Source organism: Triticum aestivum, chromosome 7A, assembly GCF_018294505.1.
Source record: "Triticum aestivum cultivar Chinese Spring chromosome 7A, IWGSC CS RefSeq v2.1, whole genome shotgun sequence".
Taxonomy (NCBI): domain Eukaryota; kingdom Viridiplantae; phylum Streptophyta; class Magnoliopsida; order Poales; family Poaceae; genus Triticum; species Triticum aestivum.
The window spans coordinates 743,851,305-743,871,111 of NC_057812.1; the positions used below are offsets into that span (position 1 = coordinate 743,851,305).

The 19,807-nt window shown below is 47.8% G+C and overlaps 1 protein-coding gene across 1 annotated transcript; it reads right to left on the reverse strand.

Moving 5' to 3' along the window:
* Nucleotides 1-303: 303 nt before the first annotated feature.
* Nucleotides 304-15,695, reverse strand: LOC123153993 (uncharacterized). The gene is made up of 13 exons (XM_044572820.1): nt 15,642-15,695; nt 15,230-15,472; nt 12,256-13,666; nt 11,437-12,050; nt 9,180-9,594; nt 8,983-9,086; nt 8,656-8,690; nt 6,491-7,176; nt 6,294-6,397; nt 5,967-6,001; nt 3,802-4,487; nt 1,113-1,853; nt 304-440 (listed from the first exon to the last, which is right to left on the reverse strand). The coding sequence occupies exons 1-13, from the start codon at nt 15,693-15,695 to the stop codon at nt 304-306; spliced, it is 5,265 nt and encodes a 1,754-aa protein (XP_044428755.1).
* Nucleotides 15,696-19,807: the final 4,112 nt, after the last annotated feature.

Here is a 19,807-nt window from a genome sequence, read left to right on the forward strand (position 1 = left end):
TGAGTCGACACGGTCAAAACCCGGGTGAGACGGCACCAAAACCGGTCAAAACTGTGACCGGGGATGAATCTTGTCCGGTTTCAATAGTTAAGGGTGCAAGTTGTCCGGTTTTAAAGTTGAGGGACCAAATCTAGACTTCACCAAGAATTAAGGGACAAAAAGTATACTTTTCTCAAAAATATTAGGCAAATCGCCCATTACATAATTCGCCTTTGGTGCAGTTCTTACAAGCACTCTAGTTGTCTTTCTCAAATACATGTGACAATGACACATAATTTGGTGCAGTTTTGCTGCAGCATCACTTCAGCCTTTGGATCCATTATCATGTGTCTTCTCATTTCCTCGGTCTGATGTTTGTTCCTTGTTTTCATCTCCTGGACCTGATGCACATGCAACTACTACTGCGGCTTCTTTTTCCTCCTCCGCAGCCGTTGTGTGGACTAAGCAAGCATAAGAAAGATGTAATTAATACTACATGTGAATTACAAATAAATTTAATAGACAAAGCTAGCGCTCAAACGAACACATTAAGAGATGTGTGGATTTACCTCCAGATCCGGTCAAGTGCTGGGACAGTATATCCCTCACCCTGACAGCATCACTCTGCCTCCATTACCAGAAGCCTACACAGACATAGAGGGCAAAAATACATAAGAACCAGTCGTAAACACGTACAACGTAATGTTCTGCCTAGCTCATTGCTAATATAACAGGTGCAAGTATCGATCAGCTTAGTTTATTTCCAAGTATATTTGTACATATCACGGAGGGATTTGATGGTTCCAACTGATATTAATTAAGTAGCGCCATATATAGCCACTTGATGCACAGTTAATAATAGCAGAAACAGTTGGATTAATACCAAATTGATCCACTGGACAGGACCATCTCCCTAGCTAGCTAGCTCTCATCCACCTTCTCCTTTCCTTGATCTGATGTTTGTGGTTCCTTGTTTTCCTCTCCCGAACCGGATGCAGCTGCTACCCCTTCTCGTTCCTCCTCTGCTGCCATTGGATGTACTGACCAACAACAGAGGAAAGATGGAAACAATAAAATGAATAGGTAAAGCAGAAATTCATACAAATATATTATTAAGAGCTGTGTTATTTTACCTCCAGAATTGATCATGTACTGGGACAGTGCATCCCTCACCCTGACGGCGTCCTCTTCTGCTAACTGCCGTACTTGCTCCATGTATTTCTCCTCCTGATTGCTCAGCATGCCTCCACCTTCCTCCATGTCTATCACTATGTTATGCAATATGCAGCACGCGCCGATTGTCCGGTTCATCTCACGTTGATTATTTGGATGCCACCCTTCTCCCTGTAGGCACTTCCACGTGTCTTTCAACCTTGTTAGTGCCCTCAGCGTAGCAGCTGTAGAAGCAGAGTGTCTTCTGTTGAACTCAACTTTGGCGTCTGAGACTGAGAGGCCATTCTCCAACTCGTAAGGTGTGAGGAGCCAGGGACGAAGAGGGTATCCTGCGTCACCAATGATGTATTCTCCAACCTCCAAGCCATCTGATAACTTCAGGCTACTGCCATTCAACCGATGAATACCATTGAGCAAAGCACCCTCCTCAAAGAACTTCAAGAGATCACAGTCCAACCAAATATCTACGAACCTCATATCCAGATCAATGACAAATTTCGTTAGCACACTACCATTCTCCCCATGGCCACGGTTTTGTGATCCAAAGGTGATCAGAGCTGTGTGTGCAACACCACAGCAGTTTGGCAGGCCGTGGATCTTCTCAAACTTGTGCTTGATCTTCTCCATTCTAGTGGAGCCAGGCCAGCTGCAATGGTGAAACGCACTTGACAATTTAATTGAATGCTGCCCAATCACGGCACCTGTCAAAAATCATACAACTTGTATGATACAGATCATGCATGTTTGCAAATCTTTCCTTGAGGTTACAGCAGCCAACTCAATGTCAAGGATAGACATCACAAATAGTCCTCTCCTCATACAGCTATGGTATTGTGTACTCATCAACCCATGAAAGCTTCAGGTTACAGAAAAGCAACTGAAAGAATACAAATCACAAACACCCCGTCTCCATGAAGCTACATTATTAATCGTTTTCTCAATCAAAAAAGCTTACTGTCACAAAAGCTTATTAAAAATTGTCTTGGCCACATATATGGCACCGAAAACAATTTGTCAGTCCAACTTTTCATTAATTCATGTTTTTGCAGCATCGCTTCACTTTAGCCGTCGTACACATCTCTGAATTGCTGTACTATACCCACTTGCCAAGGTACACAATTCTGAATTCCTGGTGCCAAATCAATTCTTACAAACACCCTAGACGTACTGTCATCTCCCCACTCTGTTACGCTCTGCTCTTCTCTTCTCTTCCTTTCTCCAAGCAGAGCAACCAACACAATAGCTACCATGACCAAACACCCGTGTCATGTATAAAAGGTCCCTGCCTTTTTATTTTTTGCAGATTCTCCAGGTTACTGAAATCAACTGAAAATATATAAATCACAAATAGCTTTGGCCTTTGGTGCAGTTCTCTTTTTTTTTGAAAGGAACACAGGAATGCATTGCAGAAAAGTATACTTTTTTGAAAGGTACGCAGGTTTGAAAAAAATACACAAAATTTTAGAAAGTTCACGTATTTGAAAAGAGTACCCGAATTTGAAGTCATTAAGCGGACTTGGGAAAAAGTGCGCGAATTTGAGTCGACACGGTCAAAACCCGGGTGAGACGGCACCAAAACCGGTCAAAACTGTGACCGGGGATGAATCTTGTCCGGTTTCAATAGTTAAGGGTGCAAGTTGTCCGGTTTTAAAGTTGAGGGACCAAATCTAGACTTCACCAAGAATTAAGGGACAAAAAGTATACTTTTCTCAAAAATATTAGGCAAATCGCCCATTACATAATTCGCCTTTGGTGCAGTTCTTACAAGCACTCTAGTTGTCTTTCTCAAATACATGTGACAATGACACATAATTTGGTGCAGTTTTGCTGCAGCATCACTTCAGCCTTTGGATCCATTATCATGTGTCTTCTCATTTCCTCGGTCTGATGTTTGTTCCTTGTTTTCATCTCCTGGACCTGATGCACATGCAACTACTACTGCGGCTTCTTTTTCCTCCTCCGCAGCCGTTGTGTGGACTAAGCAAGCATAAGAAAGATGTAATTAATACTACATGTGAATTACAAATAAATTTAATAGACAAAGCTAGCGCTCAAACGAACACATTAAGAGATGTGTGGATTTACCTCCAGATCCGGTCAAGTGCTGGGACAGTATATCCCTCACCCTGACAGCATCACTCTGCCTCCATTACCAGAAGCCTACACAGACATAGAGGGCAAAAATACATAAGAACCAGTCGTAAACACGTACAACGTAATGTTCTGCCTAGCACATTGCTAATATAACAGGTGCAAGTATCGATCAGCTTAGTTTATTTCCAAGTATATTTGTACATATCACGGAGGGATTTGATGGTTCCAACTGATATTAATTAAGTAGCGCCATATATAGCCACTTGATGCACAGTTAATAATAGCAGAAACAGTTGGATTAATACCAAATTGATCCACTGGACAGGACCATCTCCCTAGCTAGCTAGCTCTCATCCACCTTCTCCTTTCCTTGATCTGATGTTTGTGGTTCCTTGTTTTCCTCTCCCGAACCGGATGCAGCTGCTACCCCTTCTCGTTCCTCCTCTGCTGCCATTGGATGTACTGACCAACAACAGAGGAAAGATGGAAACAATAAAATGAATAGGTAAAGCAGAAATTCATACAAATATATTATTAAGAGCTGTGTTATTTTACCTCCAGAATTGATCATGTACTGGGACAGTGCATCCCTCACCCTGACGGCGTCCTCTTCTGCTAACTGCCGTACTTGCTCCATGTATTTCTCCTCCTGATTGCTCAGCATGCCTCCACCTTCCTCCATGTCTATCACTATGTTATGCAATATGCAGCACGCGCCGATTGTCCGGTTCATCTCACGTTGATTATTTGGATGCCACCCTTCTCCCTGTAGGCACTTCCACGTGTCTTTCAACCTTGTTAGTGCCCTCAGCGTAGCAGCTGTAGAAGCAGAGTGTCTTCTGTTGAACTCAACTTTGGCGTCTGAGACTGAGAGGCCATTCTCCAACTCGTAAGGTGTGAGGAGCCAGGGACGAAGAGGGTATCCTGCGTCACCAATGATGTATTCTCCAACCTCCAAGCCATCTGATAACTTCAGGCTACTGCCATTCAACCGATGAATACCATTGAGCAAAGCACCCTCCTCAAAGAACTTCAAGAGATCACAGTCCAACCAAATATCTACGAACCTCATATCCAGATCAATGACAAATTTCGTTAGCACACTACCATTCTCCCCATGGCCACGGTTTTGTGATCCAAAGGTGATCAGAGCTGTGTGTGCAACACCACAGCAGTTTGGCAGGCCGTGGATCTTCTCAAACTTGTGCTTGATCTTCTCCATTCTAGTGGAGCCAGGCCAGCTGCAATGGTGAAACGCACTTGACAATTTAATTGAATGCTGCCCAATCACGGCACCTGTCAAAAATCATACAACTTGTATGATACAGATCATGCATGTTTGCAAATCTTTCCTTGAGGTTACAGCAGCCAACTCAATGTCAAGGATAGACATCACAAATAGTCCTCTCCTCATACAGCTATGGTATTGTGTACTCATCAACCCATGAAAGCTTCAGGTTACAGAAAAGCAACTGAAAGAATACAAATCACAAACACCCCGTCTCCATGAAGCTACATTATTAATCGTTTTCTCAATCAAAAAAGCTTACTGTCACAAAAGCTTATTAAAAATTGTCTTGGCCACATATATGGCACCGAAAACAATTTGTCAGTCCAACTTTTAATTAATTCATGTTTTTGCAGCATCGCTTCACTTTAGCCGTCGTACACATCTCTGAATTGCTGTACTATACCCACTTGCCAAGGTACACAATTCTGAATTCCTGGTGCCAAATCAATTCTTACAAACACCCTAGACGTACTGTCATCTCCCCACTCTGTTACGCTCTGCTCTTCTCTTCTCTTCCTTTCTCCAAGCAGAGCAACCAACACAATAGCTACCATGACCAAACACCCGTGTCATGTATAAAAGGTCCCTGCCTTTTTATTTTTTGCAGATTCTCCAGGTTACTGAAATCAACTGAAAATATATAAATCACAAATAGCTTTGGCCTTTGGTGCAGTTCTCTTTTTTTTTGAAAGGAACACAGGAATGCATTGCAGAAAAGTATACTTTTTTGAAAGGTACGCAGGTTTGAAAAAAATACACAAAATTTTAGAAAGTTCACGTATTTGAAAAGAGTACCCGAATTTGAAGTCATTAAGCGGACTTGGGAAAAAGTGCGCGAATTTGAGTCGACACGGTCAAAACCCGGGTGAGACGGCACCAAAACCGGTCAAAACTGTGACCGGGGATGAATCTTGTCCGGTTTCAATAGTTAAGGGTGCAAGTTGTCCGGTTTTAAAGTTGAGGGACCAAATCTAGACTTCACCAAGAATTAAGGGACAAAAAGTATACTTTTCTCAAAAATATTAGGCAAATCGCCCATTACATAATTCGCCTTTGGTGCAGTTCTTACAAGCACTCTAGTTGTCTTTCTCAAATACATGTGACAATGACACATAATTTGGTGCAGTTTTGCTGCAGCATCACTTCAGCCTTTGGATCCATTATCATGTGTCTTCTCATTTCCTCGGTCTGATGTTTGTTCCTTGTTTTCATCTCCTGGACCTGATGCACATGCAACTACTACTGCGGCTTCTTTTTCCTCCTCCGCAGCCGTTGTGTGGACTAAGCAAGCATAAGAAAGATGTAATTAATACTACATGTGAATTACAAATAAATTTAATAGACAAAGCTAGCGCTCAAACGAACACATTAAGAGATGTGTGGATTTACCTCCAGATCCGGTCAAGTGCTGGGACAGTATATCCCTCACCCTGACAGCATCACTCTGCCTCCATTACCAGAAGCCTACACAGACATAGAGGGCAAAAATACATAAGAACCAGTCGTAAACACGTACAACGTAATGTTCTGCCTAGCTCATTGCTAATATAACAGGTGCAAGTATCGATCAGCTTAGTTTATTTCCAAGTATATTTGTACATATCACGGAGGGATTTGATGGTTCCAACTGATATTAATTAAGTAGCGCCATATATAGCCACTTGATGCACAGTTAATAATAGCAGAAACAGTTGGATTAATACCAAATTGATCCACTGGACAGGACCATCTCCCTAGCTAGCTAGCTCTCATCCACCTTCTCCTTTCCTTGATCTGATGTTTGTGGTTCCTTGTTTTCCTCTCCCGAACCGGATGCAGCTGCTACCCCTTCTCGTTCCTCCTCTGCTGCCATTGGATGTACTGACCAACAACAGAGGAAAGATGGAAACAATAAAATGAATAGGTAAAGCAGAAATTCATACAAATATATTATTAAGAGCTGTGTTATTTTACCTCCAGAATTGATCATGTACTGGGACAGTGCATCCCTCACCCTGACGGCGTCCTCTTCTGCTAACTGCCGTACTTGCTCCATGTATTTCTCCTCCTGATTGCTCAGCATGCCTCCACCTTCCTCCATGTCTATCACTATGTTATGCAATATGCAGCACGCGCCGATTGTCCGGTTCATCTCACGTTGATTATTTGGATGCCACCCTTCTCCCTGTAGGCACTTCCACGTGTCTTTCAACCTTGTTAGTGCCCTCAGCGTAGCAGCTGTAGAAGCAGAGTGTCTTCTGTTGAACTCAACTTTGGCGTCTGAGACTGAGAGGCCATTCTCCAACTCGTAAGGTGTGAGGAGCCAGGGACGAAGAGGGTATCCTGCGTCACCAATGATGTATTCTCCAACCTCCAAGCCATCTGATAACTTCAGGCTACTGCCATTCAACCGATGAATACCATTGAGCAAAGCACCCTCCTCAAAGAACTTCAAGAGATCACAGTCCAACCAAATATCTACGAACCTCATATCCAGATCAATGACAAATTTCGTTAGCACACTACCATTCTCCCCATGGCCACGGTTTTGTGATCCAAAGGTGATCAGAGCTGTGTGTGCAACACCACAGCAGTTTGGCAGGCCGTGGATCTTCTCAAACTTGTGCTTGATCTTCTCCATTCTAGTGGAGCCAGGCCAGCTGCAATGGTGAAACGCACTTGACAATTTAATTGAATGCTGCCCAATCACGGCACCTGTCAAAAATCATACAACTTGTATGATACAGATCATGCATGTTTGCAAATCTTTCCTTGAGGTTACAGCAGCCAACTCAATGTCAAGGATAGACATCACAAATAGTCCTCTCCTCATACAGCTATGGTATTGTGTACTCATCAACCCATGAAAGCTTCAGGTTACAGAAAAGCAACTGAAAGAATACAAATCACAAACACCCCGTCTCCATGAAGCTACATTATTAATCGTTTTCTCAATCAAAAAAGCTTACTGTCACAAAAGCTTATTAAAAATTGTCTTGGCCACATATATGGCACCGAAAACAATTTGTCAGTCCAACTTTTAATTAATTCATGTTTTTGCAGCATCGCTTCACTTTAGCCGTCGTACACATCTCTGAATTGCTGTACTATACCCACTTGCCAAGGTACACAATTCTGAATTCCTGGTGCCAAATCAATTCTTACAAACACCCTAGACGTACTGTCATCTCCCCACTCTGTTACGCTCTGCTCTTCTCTTCTCTTCCTTTCTCCAAGCAGAGCAACCAACACAATAGCTACCATGACCAAACACCCGTGTCATGTATAAAAGGTCCCTGCCTTTTTATTTTTTGCAGATTCTCCAGGTTACTGAAATCAACTGAAAATATATAAATCACAAATAGCTTTGGCCTTTGGTGCAGTTCTCTTTTTTTTTGAAAGGAACACAGGAATGCATTGCAGAAAAGTATACTTTTTTGAAAGGTACGCAGGTTTGAAAAAAATACACAAAATTTTAGAAAGTTCACGTATTTGAAAAGAGTACCCGAATTTGAAGTCATTAAGCGGACTTGGGAAAAAGTGCGCGAATTTGAGTCGACACGGTCAAAACCCGGGTGAGACGGCACCAAAACCGGTCAAAACTGTGACCGGGGATGAATCTTGTCCGGTTTCAATAGTTAAGGGTGCAAGTTGTCCGGTTTTAAAGTTGAGGGACCAAATCTAGACTTCACCAAGAATTAAGGGACAAAAAGTATACTTTTCTCAAAAATATTAGGCAAATCGCCCATTACATAATTCGCCTTTGGTGCAGTTCTTACAAGCACTCTAGTTGTCTTTCTCAAATACATGTGACAATGACACATAATTTGGTGCAGTTTTGCTGCAGCATCACTTCAGCCTTTGGATCCATTATCATGTGTCTTCTCATTTCCTCGGTCTGATGTTTGTTCCTTGTTTTCATCTCCTGGACCTGATGCACATGCAACTACTACTGCGGCTTCTTTTTCCTCCTCCGCAGCCGTTGTGTGGACTAAGCAAGCATAAGAAAGATGTAATTAATACTACATGTGAATTACAAATAAATTTAATAGACAAAGCTAGCGCTCAAACGAACACATTAAGAGATGTGTGGATTTACCTCCAGATCCGGTCAAGTGCTGGGACAGTATATCCCTCACCCTGACAGCATCACTCTGCCTCCATTACCAGAAGCCTACACAGACATAGAGGGCAAAAATACATAAGAACCAGTCGTAAACACGTACAACGTAATGTTCTGCCTAGCACATTGCTAATATAACAGGTGCAAGTATCGATCAGCTTAGTTTATTTCCAAGTATATTTGTACATATCACGGAGGGATTTGATGGTTCCAACTGATATTAATTAAGTAGCGCCATATATAGCCACTTGATGCACAGTTAATAATAGCAGAAACAGTTGGATTAATACCAAATTGATCCACTGGACAGGACCATCTCCCTAGCTAGCTAGCTCTCATCCACCTTCTCCTTTCCTTGATCTGATGTTTGTGGTTCCTTGTTTTCCTCTCCCGAACCGGATGCAGCTGCTACCCCTTCTCGTTCCTCCTCTGCTGCCATTGGATGTACTGACCAACAACAGAGGAAAGATGGAAACAATAAAATGAATAGGTAAAGCAGAAATTCATACAAATATATTATTAAGAGCTGTGTTATTTTACCTCCAGAATTGATCATGTACTGGGACAGTGCATCCCTCACCCTGACGGCGTCCTCTTCTGCTAACTGCCGTACTTGCTCCATGTATTTCTCCTCCTGATTGCTCAGCATGCCTCCACCTTCCTCCATGTCTATCACTATGTTATGCAATATGCAGCACGCGCCGATTGTCCGGTTCATCTCACGTTGATTATTTGGATGCCACCCTTCTCCCTGTAGGCACTTCCACGTGTCTTTCAACCTTGTTAGTGCCCTCAGCGTAGCAGCTGTAGAAGCAGAGTGTCTTCTGTTGAACTCAACTTTGGCGTATGAGACTGAGAGGCCATTCTCCAACTCGTAAGGTGTGAGGAGCCAGGGACGAAGAGGGTATCCTGCGTCACCAATGATGTATTCTCCAACCTCCAAGCCATCTGATAACTTCAGGCTACTGCCATTCAACCGATGAATACCATTGAGCAAAGCACCCTCCTCAAAGAACTTCAAGAGATCACAGTCCAACCAAATATCTACGAACCTCATATCCAGATCAATGACAAATTTCGTTAGCACACTACCATTCTCCCCATGGCCACGGTTTTGTGATCCAAAGGTGATCAGAGCTGTGTGTGCAACACCACAGCAGTTTGGCAGGCCGTGGATCTTCTCAAACTTGTGCTTGATCTTCTCCATTCTAGTGGAGCCAGGCCAGCTGCAATGGTGAAACGCACTTGACAATTTAATTGAATGCTGCCCAATCACGGCACCTGTCAAAAATCATACAACTTGTATGATACAGATCATGCATGTTTGCAAATCTTTCCTTGAGGTTACAGCAGCCAACTCAATGTCAAGGATAGACATCACAAATAGTCCTCATACAGCTATGGTATTGTGTACTCATCAACACATGAAAGCTTCAGGTTACAGAAAAGCAACTGAAAGAATACAAATCACAAACACTCCGTCTCGATGAAGCTACATTATTAATCATTTTCTCAATCAAAAAAGCTTACTGTTGAAGATATATAAGATACACAAGCAAATGTCTTGGCCACATATATGCCAGCGAAAACAAATTGTCAGTCCAACTTTTAATTCATGTTTTTGCAGCATCGCTTCACTTCAGCTGTCGTGCACATTTCTGAATTGCTGTACCATACCCACTTGCCAAGGTACACAATTCTGAGTTCCTGGTGCCAAATCAATTCTTATAAACACTCTCCACACTCTGTTACGCTCTTCTTTTCTCCAAAGCAGAGCAGAGCAGAGTATAGCAACCAACACAATAGCTACCATGACTTATCCCAACAGCTGCTACAACTAAATCAACCATGACCAAACACCCGTGTCATGTATAAAAAGTCCCTGTAATTCTGTTTGCAGATACTTCAGGTTGGACAAATCAACTGCAAGATACAAATCACAAATAGCTTTTACATGCACCCCATGCAGCTACATTATTACTAGTTGTTTTCTCAACCGCATAAAAGCGTTGCTGCCAGTAATACGAAGCACAGAGCACTTGTCTTTTTTTTTTATCTTGCAGTTGATTTGTCCAACCTGAAATACATATGACAACAACACAAAGTTTGGTGCAGTTTTGCTGCAGCATCACTTCAGCCTTTGGATCCATTATCATGCGCCTTCTCCTTTCCTCGATCTGATGTTTGTCGCCGCTGTGCTTGCTGTTCCTTGTTTTCATCTCCTGGACCTGACGAAACTACTGCTGCAGCTTCTTTTTTCTCCTCAACAGCCGTTGTATGGACTAAGCAAGCATAAGAAAAATCTAATTAATACATGTGAATTACAGAATAAAAATAAAAATAGACAAAGCTAGCGCTGAAACAAACACATCAAGCGTTGTGTCAATTTACCTCCAGATCCGGTCAAGTGTTGGGACAGTATATCTCTTACCCTGACAGCATCCTCATCTGCTACCTGCCGCACTTGCTCGATGTAATTCTCCTCCTCCATGCCCGCAACTTCCTCCTCCTCCTCCTCTACCTCCTCCATGTCTATCACTATATTATGCAAGATGCAACACACATCGATTGTTTCCATAACTGGGAATGAACCAACAGCTCTGTCTAGGATCTTCCAATTCTCTTTCAACCTCGCCAATGCAGCCAGCGTGAGGGTCGATGCTGAAGAGTGTCTCCTGTTGAACTCGGCTTGATAAGGAGGAAACTCTGCAGAGTGGTCCTTGTCTTCCAGGTGATAAGGTGTGAGAAGCCAGGGGAGAAGAGGGTATCCTGCATCACCAATGATGTATTCCCCAACTTCCAAGCCATCTGAAAACTTGAGCTTACTACCATTCAGCAACGTACCCTGCTGGCAGGACTCAAAGAACCAAGAATCATGCAAAACGCTCAATTGGTTTTGTGATCCCAACTGAGTGTCCGTGAATTTCAGATCTGGATCAACGACTAGCATAAGCCTATCGTCATTCTGCTGATCACCAGGTTCATGGTTTTGTGATCCAAACGTGATGTGCGTTGTATGTACAACGCCGCAGCAGTTTGGCAGGCCGTGAATCTTGTCAAACTTGCGCTTGACCTTTTCCATTTTAGCATCTGCCCAACGCATGTGATTGAATGCTGGCTCCCACATAGCCTCAACAAACCTTTGAGTTACCAGCGAGACAATTGACTCGTTGACACCAAGAGAGGATCCTACGATCTTTGGTGGCTCGCCTGAGTTCAGTACCCTCGGAGCAATGGCTACTCCATCATGTAAAGACAACACTCTCCCATCGACAAAGGTGGGCTCCCTTGCTATCATATCTTCAAAAAATGGGATCCTCACCAAGCTGCAGACATAACTGAAGGTGCTTCTTCTCATTCTGTACAGAGACTCAAATCCTTGTTGGTCCACCATACAAGATGATAAGGTTTCTGCAGGGCAACAAAAATACAAAATCGTTACATGATACTCTAGATATGTTAAACTCAAGAAAACCTAGAAGGTACAGAATATATCCGGTCATCATGCAGTATATATGGACGAAAAGCAGGAGATAAAATCAAACTACCATATAAACAGGCAGAATCAGATTGCTCAAACAAATTAAGACAAAGCTTGTATGTTTGATTTCTGTACCTTCAAATATGGTAGAGCTGCTAATATTTGAATCCAACTTGCAGTTGTCTCCTCTCGTGTACAAAACATACCATTTTCTTTGGTTGTCTACATCACCTGAATATGCCTTGACATGCTCCATGTGGCTGAACTTGTCCCACTCAATGCCGGATTGTCCCGCGGCTACTGCAGAGAGCAACCATAGCCTGCAGAATAACTGCAGATGCCTTGCCTTTATGTCTCGCATGTATTCTGGGAGTTTTTCCATGTTGTAATCCCGCAGGAGCAGCCTCTCGAGTGAAGCGATACGCTCCAGCACCTTCAACTTTGGGCAGTTGACGATGGTAAGCTTCTGCACATTGGGGAGATTGGTGATACTCTCCAGGTCAGGGCATCCATTCACTGTAAGCTCAACAACAGAAGGAAATCTCTCAATGTAGCTGAGGTGCTTGACATGTTCTAGAGCTAATATTTTCAAAGAGGTTGCATTGGAGGCAAGGCCTGGAGGAACATGCCTCAGTCTGCATCTATTGAGCACAAGTTTCTCCAAACGGGACATGGCTTGTACTTGCTCCTCCCACTCCCACTCCTCCCATTCCACCATTCCGTCCAAGATCATTTCATTTAACCTTGGAAATGAAGTTGCTGCCGCCTGCAAGAATCCAGTCCCAACATGCTTGATGCATGGAGCACGAGAGACCTGTAGAAACTGCAGACTGGGGAGCTGGCACAACCCATTGGGAAGTTGTGTGCAACAAGCCAGATCATCAAACAATATAGTCTTCAAGTTGTTGCGGGGCACCATTGATGTGGACATCATCCAGCTCGGGAGTTGCCGGCCAAAATACCCATTGATTTCAAGATATTCTACACCAGGTGGAGGACAGAGCTTATTGAAAACCTTCTCAATTCGTTGCTGCTCTTCATCAGAGACACCTTCCTTCTTTTTGACCAACCCATCATATCTCATTTTACTTGTGCAGTACAGGAGTAGCCTGATAAGATGCATCTTCTCGCCGAGCCTAGCATTAGCAGCAAATGAGGCAGTAGATACATTCTCCAATTGATGTAATTCAAGAAACCTGAGTTGGGAAAGAGGCCCCAACTCATCCAAACTGCACCAATCACCATCCATGTGGGCTCGAAACATAGTTAGTCTCCTCATATTTGTCAGACCACTAAACCCTCTAGGTACCATACTTGCTTCGGGAAGTGAAAGAAGCCTCAGCTGGCCAAGCTTCACAATGCTGTCAGGAAGATTCACCAATTCTGTACATCCAACAAGGACAAGGAATTGCAACAGTTTCATCTTGCCAATGTTTCCTGGAAGAATAGATATATCAGCATTTACTAGTGCTAGATACCTCAGGTGCTTAAGTTTATGCAATGATTCAAGCAATACAGCCATATCTGCAGTTTCCATATGCAGAGTCTGCAAACGCAAAGCAGCTCAGAGGGGTAGAAAATTGGATCTTGACTGAATTTTTTTATTTGAATGACAGCGGCGCTACGCTCACCCTCTCTGCTTACCAGACTGTCTGGCCGGTGGCCGGAGCATCCCTCCTTCCTCCTCCCGGCCCAGTCGCCGGCGCTGGGCTCCGGCGCCACCACAGACCTCCCCCGTCCGCCCACTCCGCGGTGGCCTCTGTGACGTAGCCGACCGGGACTAAACCAAATTAACCATGTACTAGATCTGTACGACTTTAAGACGACCAGGTAGGCACCATGTTGTAAGCAACCTTTTTTTTTCCTTAGTTCTGAAAAAAAAACTATACAACCGCATAGAGAGCTACAACGGCCGGAAGAAGCAGAGTAGCTGGGTGCTCTCCGGTGGCGAAGGCATGTCGTTGTGTCGTTGTTTCGCACAAACGAGCGAGAGCTAGCGAGACTAAACCGAATTAGACATGTTGATCTGAATGACTTTAAGAAAACACATCTTTTACTATACTAGTGTCAAAAACGCTCTTATATTATGAGATGGGGGGAGTATTTCTCAAAAAATCACATCTTTCTGATATTAAAAATATATTTCTATATCAACTTGGTAGGCGCCGTGTAAAACTTTTTCTTTTGCCTCTCGCAAGGCGTCTGGGATAAGCCTTTCTCCCCTTGATCTCCACTAGTGTACCGGTCGATTCGCCTCGCCTCTGCCTGCCGCTCCGGCGCCCAGTGGCGAGGAGGGGATTTGTGGTGCATCGGCTCCGGCTAGTAGATAGGTAGGGTTTTAGTCCTCACAAGGGCGGCGTTTGAATGGATGGCGGTGCTTCTTCTTCGAGTTAGTCTTCTAGGCTCCGATCCTCCTCAAGTTCATCCATTGGGATGGATTACGCGGAACTCCAGCGTAGATTCCTGCCAGCTCCTCGGGGCGGCGAGGTTAGAGTTTCTCGTCGTGCCTACGCAATGGCAATATTTGGTGTTAGGTTCTTCAGATCGATTCAAGGATTCGAGGATTTGGTGTTAGGTCCTTAGGGGCACGTGCACGAAGACTTCCCAGCTGTCATCAACAACGTTAAGCAGGCTTCGGTATGGGAGCGGCGACAACAGCACGTCGGCGGCTCGTTCTGGCGGCGACAATGGTTGTTCGGTGGTCCATGGACCTCGATATAAATTTTATTATATTTGAGGTCCTTTGTACTTTTGATGAATCTTTATAAAAATCTGACTATTTTCGCAAAAAAAAAAGGGCACAGTGCAAAACTTAGACAATTTTATCAATGATATACAGAGGCCCGAGCGTGTAGTTAAAAATCTTCATCCTGTTAGACATCACAACCCAATTATCGATCACAACAAATATATACGTGTCAACTTAATTTTTATCACGGCTCGGTTTCTACATGAAATCCTACCTTACTAGGCTAGCTAACTAGGAGAAAACTTTCATTGTTTGTAGGCGAGATGGTAGGTCGATCTCCATCAACAAGGACCTCCCAGTATGGGTATGCATCTCCTTCGTCTCCAAATTCAGAACTATGCCACCTCGCATATGTTGTACCTCTAGCAGCACCACATCGCCGTTCCTCTTCCCAGATCTCTGGAACTCAACTAGTACATTAGGGCGAGTGCGAGCAGGGATGCGTGGGCACAATGACCATAGTCCATCCTCTATGTCGATCATAGTTTCTAGCGCCCAACCACCACTATCTGTTTGTAGCCACACGCATATCATGAACCCGTCTATAGCCAGCAGTTTCAGCAGGTTCTCGTCCGGTGACCTCGCCAAGTGGAGTTGTGTTATCTGTTAGAATAAACGTTGCAAGTTCAGTTAGTTCAGTTAGCGTTAGCTGCATTTTCTTCTTCAGTTTCGTCAGGTTCGTCAGTTTCGTCAGTAGTGAGATTAGCACGAGGTTCCAACAACTTAGACCGAGTCCTGCGCCCTACTGATTCGTTCGTGGGATGGCACGAACAATGTGGATCGTAGTGGCGCAAAGTCTGGAGGCCACGAGCCCCATTTTCTTCATTGTACTGAATAAATACAGAAAGAAATAGATCAGAAAACTGCGGCAAGTTTGCGCAGGCAAAACCTCGTCTTGCACCTCGGTCTAGCTAGTTCGTCGTCTCAACTCCGACAATTGGTATCAGAGCCGGTTCCTGACCTTGGGAATGGCAGGCCCTGACGATTCCAGTGGTAGCAAGTCGCCGGCCACTCCGCGGGCACGGGTCTCCGACGGCAACGAGCTTGCTGTGGCTGAGAGACCCACGGCGCGGATGGCGCGCGACATCGGCAGTGCAGCGTGGCCGCAGCTAACCCGAACCAACTACACCGACTGGGCCGTCCTTATGCAGGTCATGATGGAGGGCCGCTTTCTCTGGGACGCCGTGCAGACGGGCACGGCGGAGCGCAGCGACGATCGGCTGGCGCTCGAGGCAATCTTGCGCGGGGTGCCACCGGAGATGGCGCCTACACTCGCTGGCAAGGCCACGGCGAAGGAGGCTTGGGACACAATCAAGACGATGCGCCTCGGCGTGGCGCGCGTCCGCGAGGCCAAGCTCGCGACCATCTCCAAGCAGTACAGCGACATCCGCTTCACCGACGGCGAGACCGTTGATGATTTTGCCATGAGGATCTCGAACATGGTGGCCCAGATGGCACAGCTCAGAGAAGTTGTGCCCGAGAAGCGGGTTGTGCGAAAATTTCTCTCCGTCGTCCCCAAGAGGTATTCTCAGATCGCACTCTCCATTGAAACTCTCGTCGATCTGGACAATTTATCGGTGGAGGAGCTCACCGGGCGGCTCAAGGCCGCTGAGGAGAGATACGATCTCGAGCAGGCCGAGGCCGGCGTCGGCCGGCTCCTGTTGACGGAGGAGGAGTGGGATGCACGCCTCAAGGGGCGGGACGGCTCAAGCAGCAACTCGCCGCGAGGCGGCGGTCGGCGCGGCAGAGGCCGTGGACGCGGCCGCGGTGGGCGCGGCAACGGAAAGGCCGATGACGACAAGTGTAGATACTGCGGTATCCCCGGGCACTGGGCTCGGGACTGCCGCAAAAAGAAGAGGGAGGAGGCGAATCAGGCAAACCTCGCACAGGCCGAGGTGGCCGAAGACGAGGACCCAACCTTCCTCATGGCGCAGGTGTGCACGATCACCGACGCCGGCGACATCTCCGACGCCTACGTCGACCTCGTCGAGGAGCACGCCGAGGTCCACCTCGGGCGCACGGAGGAGGAGTACGACTCCAAGTGGTACCTCGACACGGGCGCCTCAAACCACATGTCGGGCAGCGCGGCGTGCTTCAACGAGCTCGACCGCCGCGTCGGCGGCACTGTGAAGTTTGGGGATGGCTCGGTCGTGGCGATCTGCGGTCGCGGGTCCGTGCTCTTCACCGACTGCAACGGTGGGCACCGCGTGCTCACAGGAGTCTACTTCTTCCCGCGCCTCCGGAGCAGCATCATCAGCATCGGGCAGCTCGACGAGAGCGGCTGCAAGTCAGTGATCACCGATGGTGTGTTCACTCTCAGCGACCGCCGCGGACAGGTGTTCGCGCGCGCCACCAGAGCTCGCAACCGCCTCTACCCCTACGACATGCAGCTGGCCCGACCGGTGTGCTTGGCCATGCGCACCACCACCGACGAAGCGTGGCGTTGGCACGCGAGGTACGGGCATATGAATTTCAGTTCACTCCAGATGCTAGCCCGGCAAGAGATGGTGCGCGGCCTGCCCGCGATCGACCACGTCGACCAACTCTGCGACAGCTGCCTGGCCGGCAAGCAGCGCCGAGCACCGTTCCCGGACGCGGCGAACTACCGGGCCGAGCATGTCCTCGAGCTGGTCCACGGCGATCTCTGCGGGCCCATAACCCCGGCAACTCCGTCAGGCCGGCGCTACTTTCTGCTCCTGGTGGACGACCTCTCCAGGTACATGTGGCTGACCCTGTTGAGCAGCAAGGACGAGGTGCCGGACGCAATCCGCCGCTTCCAGGAGCGCGTCGAGGTGGAGACCGGGCGCAAGCTGCGTGCTCTCCGCACCGACCGTGGCGGGGAGTTCACTTCCGTCGAGTTCGGCGAGTACTGCGCCGACCGTGGCGTTCAACGTCAGCTCACGGCGCCATACTCCCCTCAACAGAACGGGGTGGTTGAGCGCCGCAACCAGACGGTGGTGGCCATGGCGCGGAGCATGATGAAAGCGACGGTGATGCCCGGCAAGTTCTGGGGCGAGGCGGTGACCACTGCCGTATTCATTCTCAATCGAGCACCGACCAAGAGCGTGTGCGGCATGACCCCGTATGAGGCGTGGCACGGCGGGTGACCAGCGGTGCACTTCCTCCGCACCTTTGGGTGCGTGGCGCGCGTCAAGAATGTGCGCCCACACCTGAAGAAGCTCGACGACAGATCAACGCCGATGGTCTTCATCGGCTACGAGGAAGGGGGCAAAGCGTATCGCGTCTTCGACCCTGTTGGTGGGCGCGTCCATGTGACGCGCGACGCTGTCTTCGACGAGGCGGCGCACTGGAACTGGGACGCCGAGGACCGCGCCGCGGGCACTAATGCCTTCACCGTCGACTATGAGGGACGCCGCGTCCCTGCTATGGTAGAGAGGATCATACGCAGCTCGCCGCCACGCCAGCCTCCCAGCAGGGCTGCACCGTCTTCAGAACCGCAGAGTCCTGACATGACTGTTGCTCACGAGGCAGCAACACCGGTGGCGGCGGCAACTCCAACTCGCGTCGAGCCCGCAACGCCACGCTCGGCGGCGACATCCGGCACGGTGGCGACACCTAGTACGGCGGCGACACCCAGCACGGCAGCGATGCCCGACACGGCAGGGAGCTCTGCATCTTCGTCGAGCAGTGTGCCGATCAACTTCGCCACGCCAACGCCGTGTTCGGAGAGACTTGACGCCCGCGTCGACGCCCACGGTCCTCTTCGTTTCCGCCGCGTGACAGACCTGTTCGGTCCACGCCCGGACACGACTCGCGATCAGGAGGAAGAACTGCTTCTCACCTCTGCAGAAGAGCCGTCCACTTTCTCTGAAGCTGAACACGAGCCGTGCTGGAGAAGAGCAATGCTGGAGGAGATCGCATCGATTGAAGATAATCAGACCTGGGAGCTCACTGATCTTCCCCCAGGACATGAATCCATCGGCTTGAAGTGGGTGTTCAAGGTCAAACGCGACGAGAGCAGTGCGGTGACCAAGCACAAGGCGCAGCTGGTTGCAAAGGGCTTCGTTCAGCAGCAGGGCATCGACTTCGACGAGGCATTCACGCCTGTTGCCCGCATGGACTCTGTGCGCCTCATGCTCGCTCTCGCTACACAGGAGGGCTGGGGAGTTCACCACATGGACGTGAAGTCCGCATTCCTCAACGGCGAGCTCACTGAGGAGGTGTACGTTCGGCAACCGCCGGGTTTCGTCGTCGCCACTGAAGAACACAAGGTGCTGCACCTCAAGAAGGCGCTGTATGGTCTGCGTCAAGCTCCACGCGCCTGGAACGCCAAGCTCGACGCAACGCTCGGCGCTCTGGGCTTCACCAGAAGCAGGTCAGAGCATGGCGTCTACGTGCGCCGCGGACTCCTGGTGGGCGTATACGTGGACGACCTACTCATCACCGGGCCGAACGACGACGACATCCGCAGCTTCAAGGGGGAGATGATGGCTGAATTTCGCATGAGCGATCTCGGCCTGCTCACCTACTACCTGGGCATTGAAGTTCACCAGAGCGCGCACGGGATCACGCTCGGGCAGGCTACGTACGCACGCAAGATACTAGAGAAGGCAGACATGGTGGACTGGAACCCCTGCCACGCACCGATGGAGCCCAGGCTCAAACTCAGCAAGGACAGCCAGGCTCCTCCAACGAACGCCAGCGACTACAGAAGTCTCGTCGGCAGCCTCAGGTACTTGGTTCACACTCGACGGGACATCTCTTTTGCCATCGGGTATGTGAGCAGGTTCATGGAGGCGCCAACGACGGAGCATCTCGCGGCGGTCAAGCACATCCTACGCTACGTTGCGGGCACGATCGATTACGGCTGCAGCTACCGGAGGAGCGGCGGCGCAATACTGTCCGGGTTCAGCGACAGCGACATGGGCGGTGACCCGGACACCCGCAAGAGCACCACCGGCCTCCTCTGGTACCTTG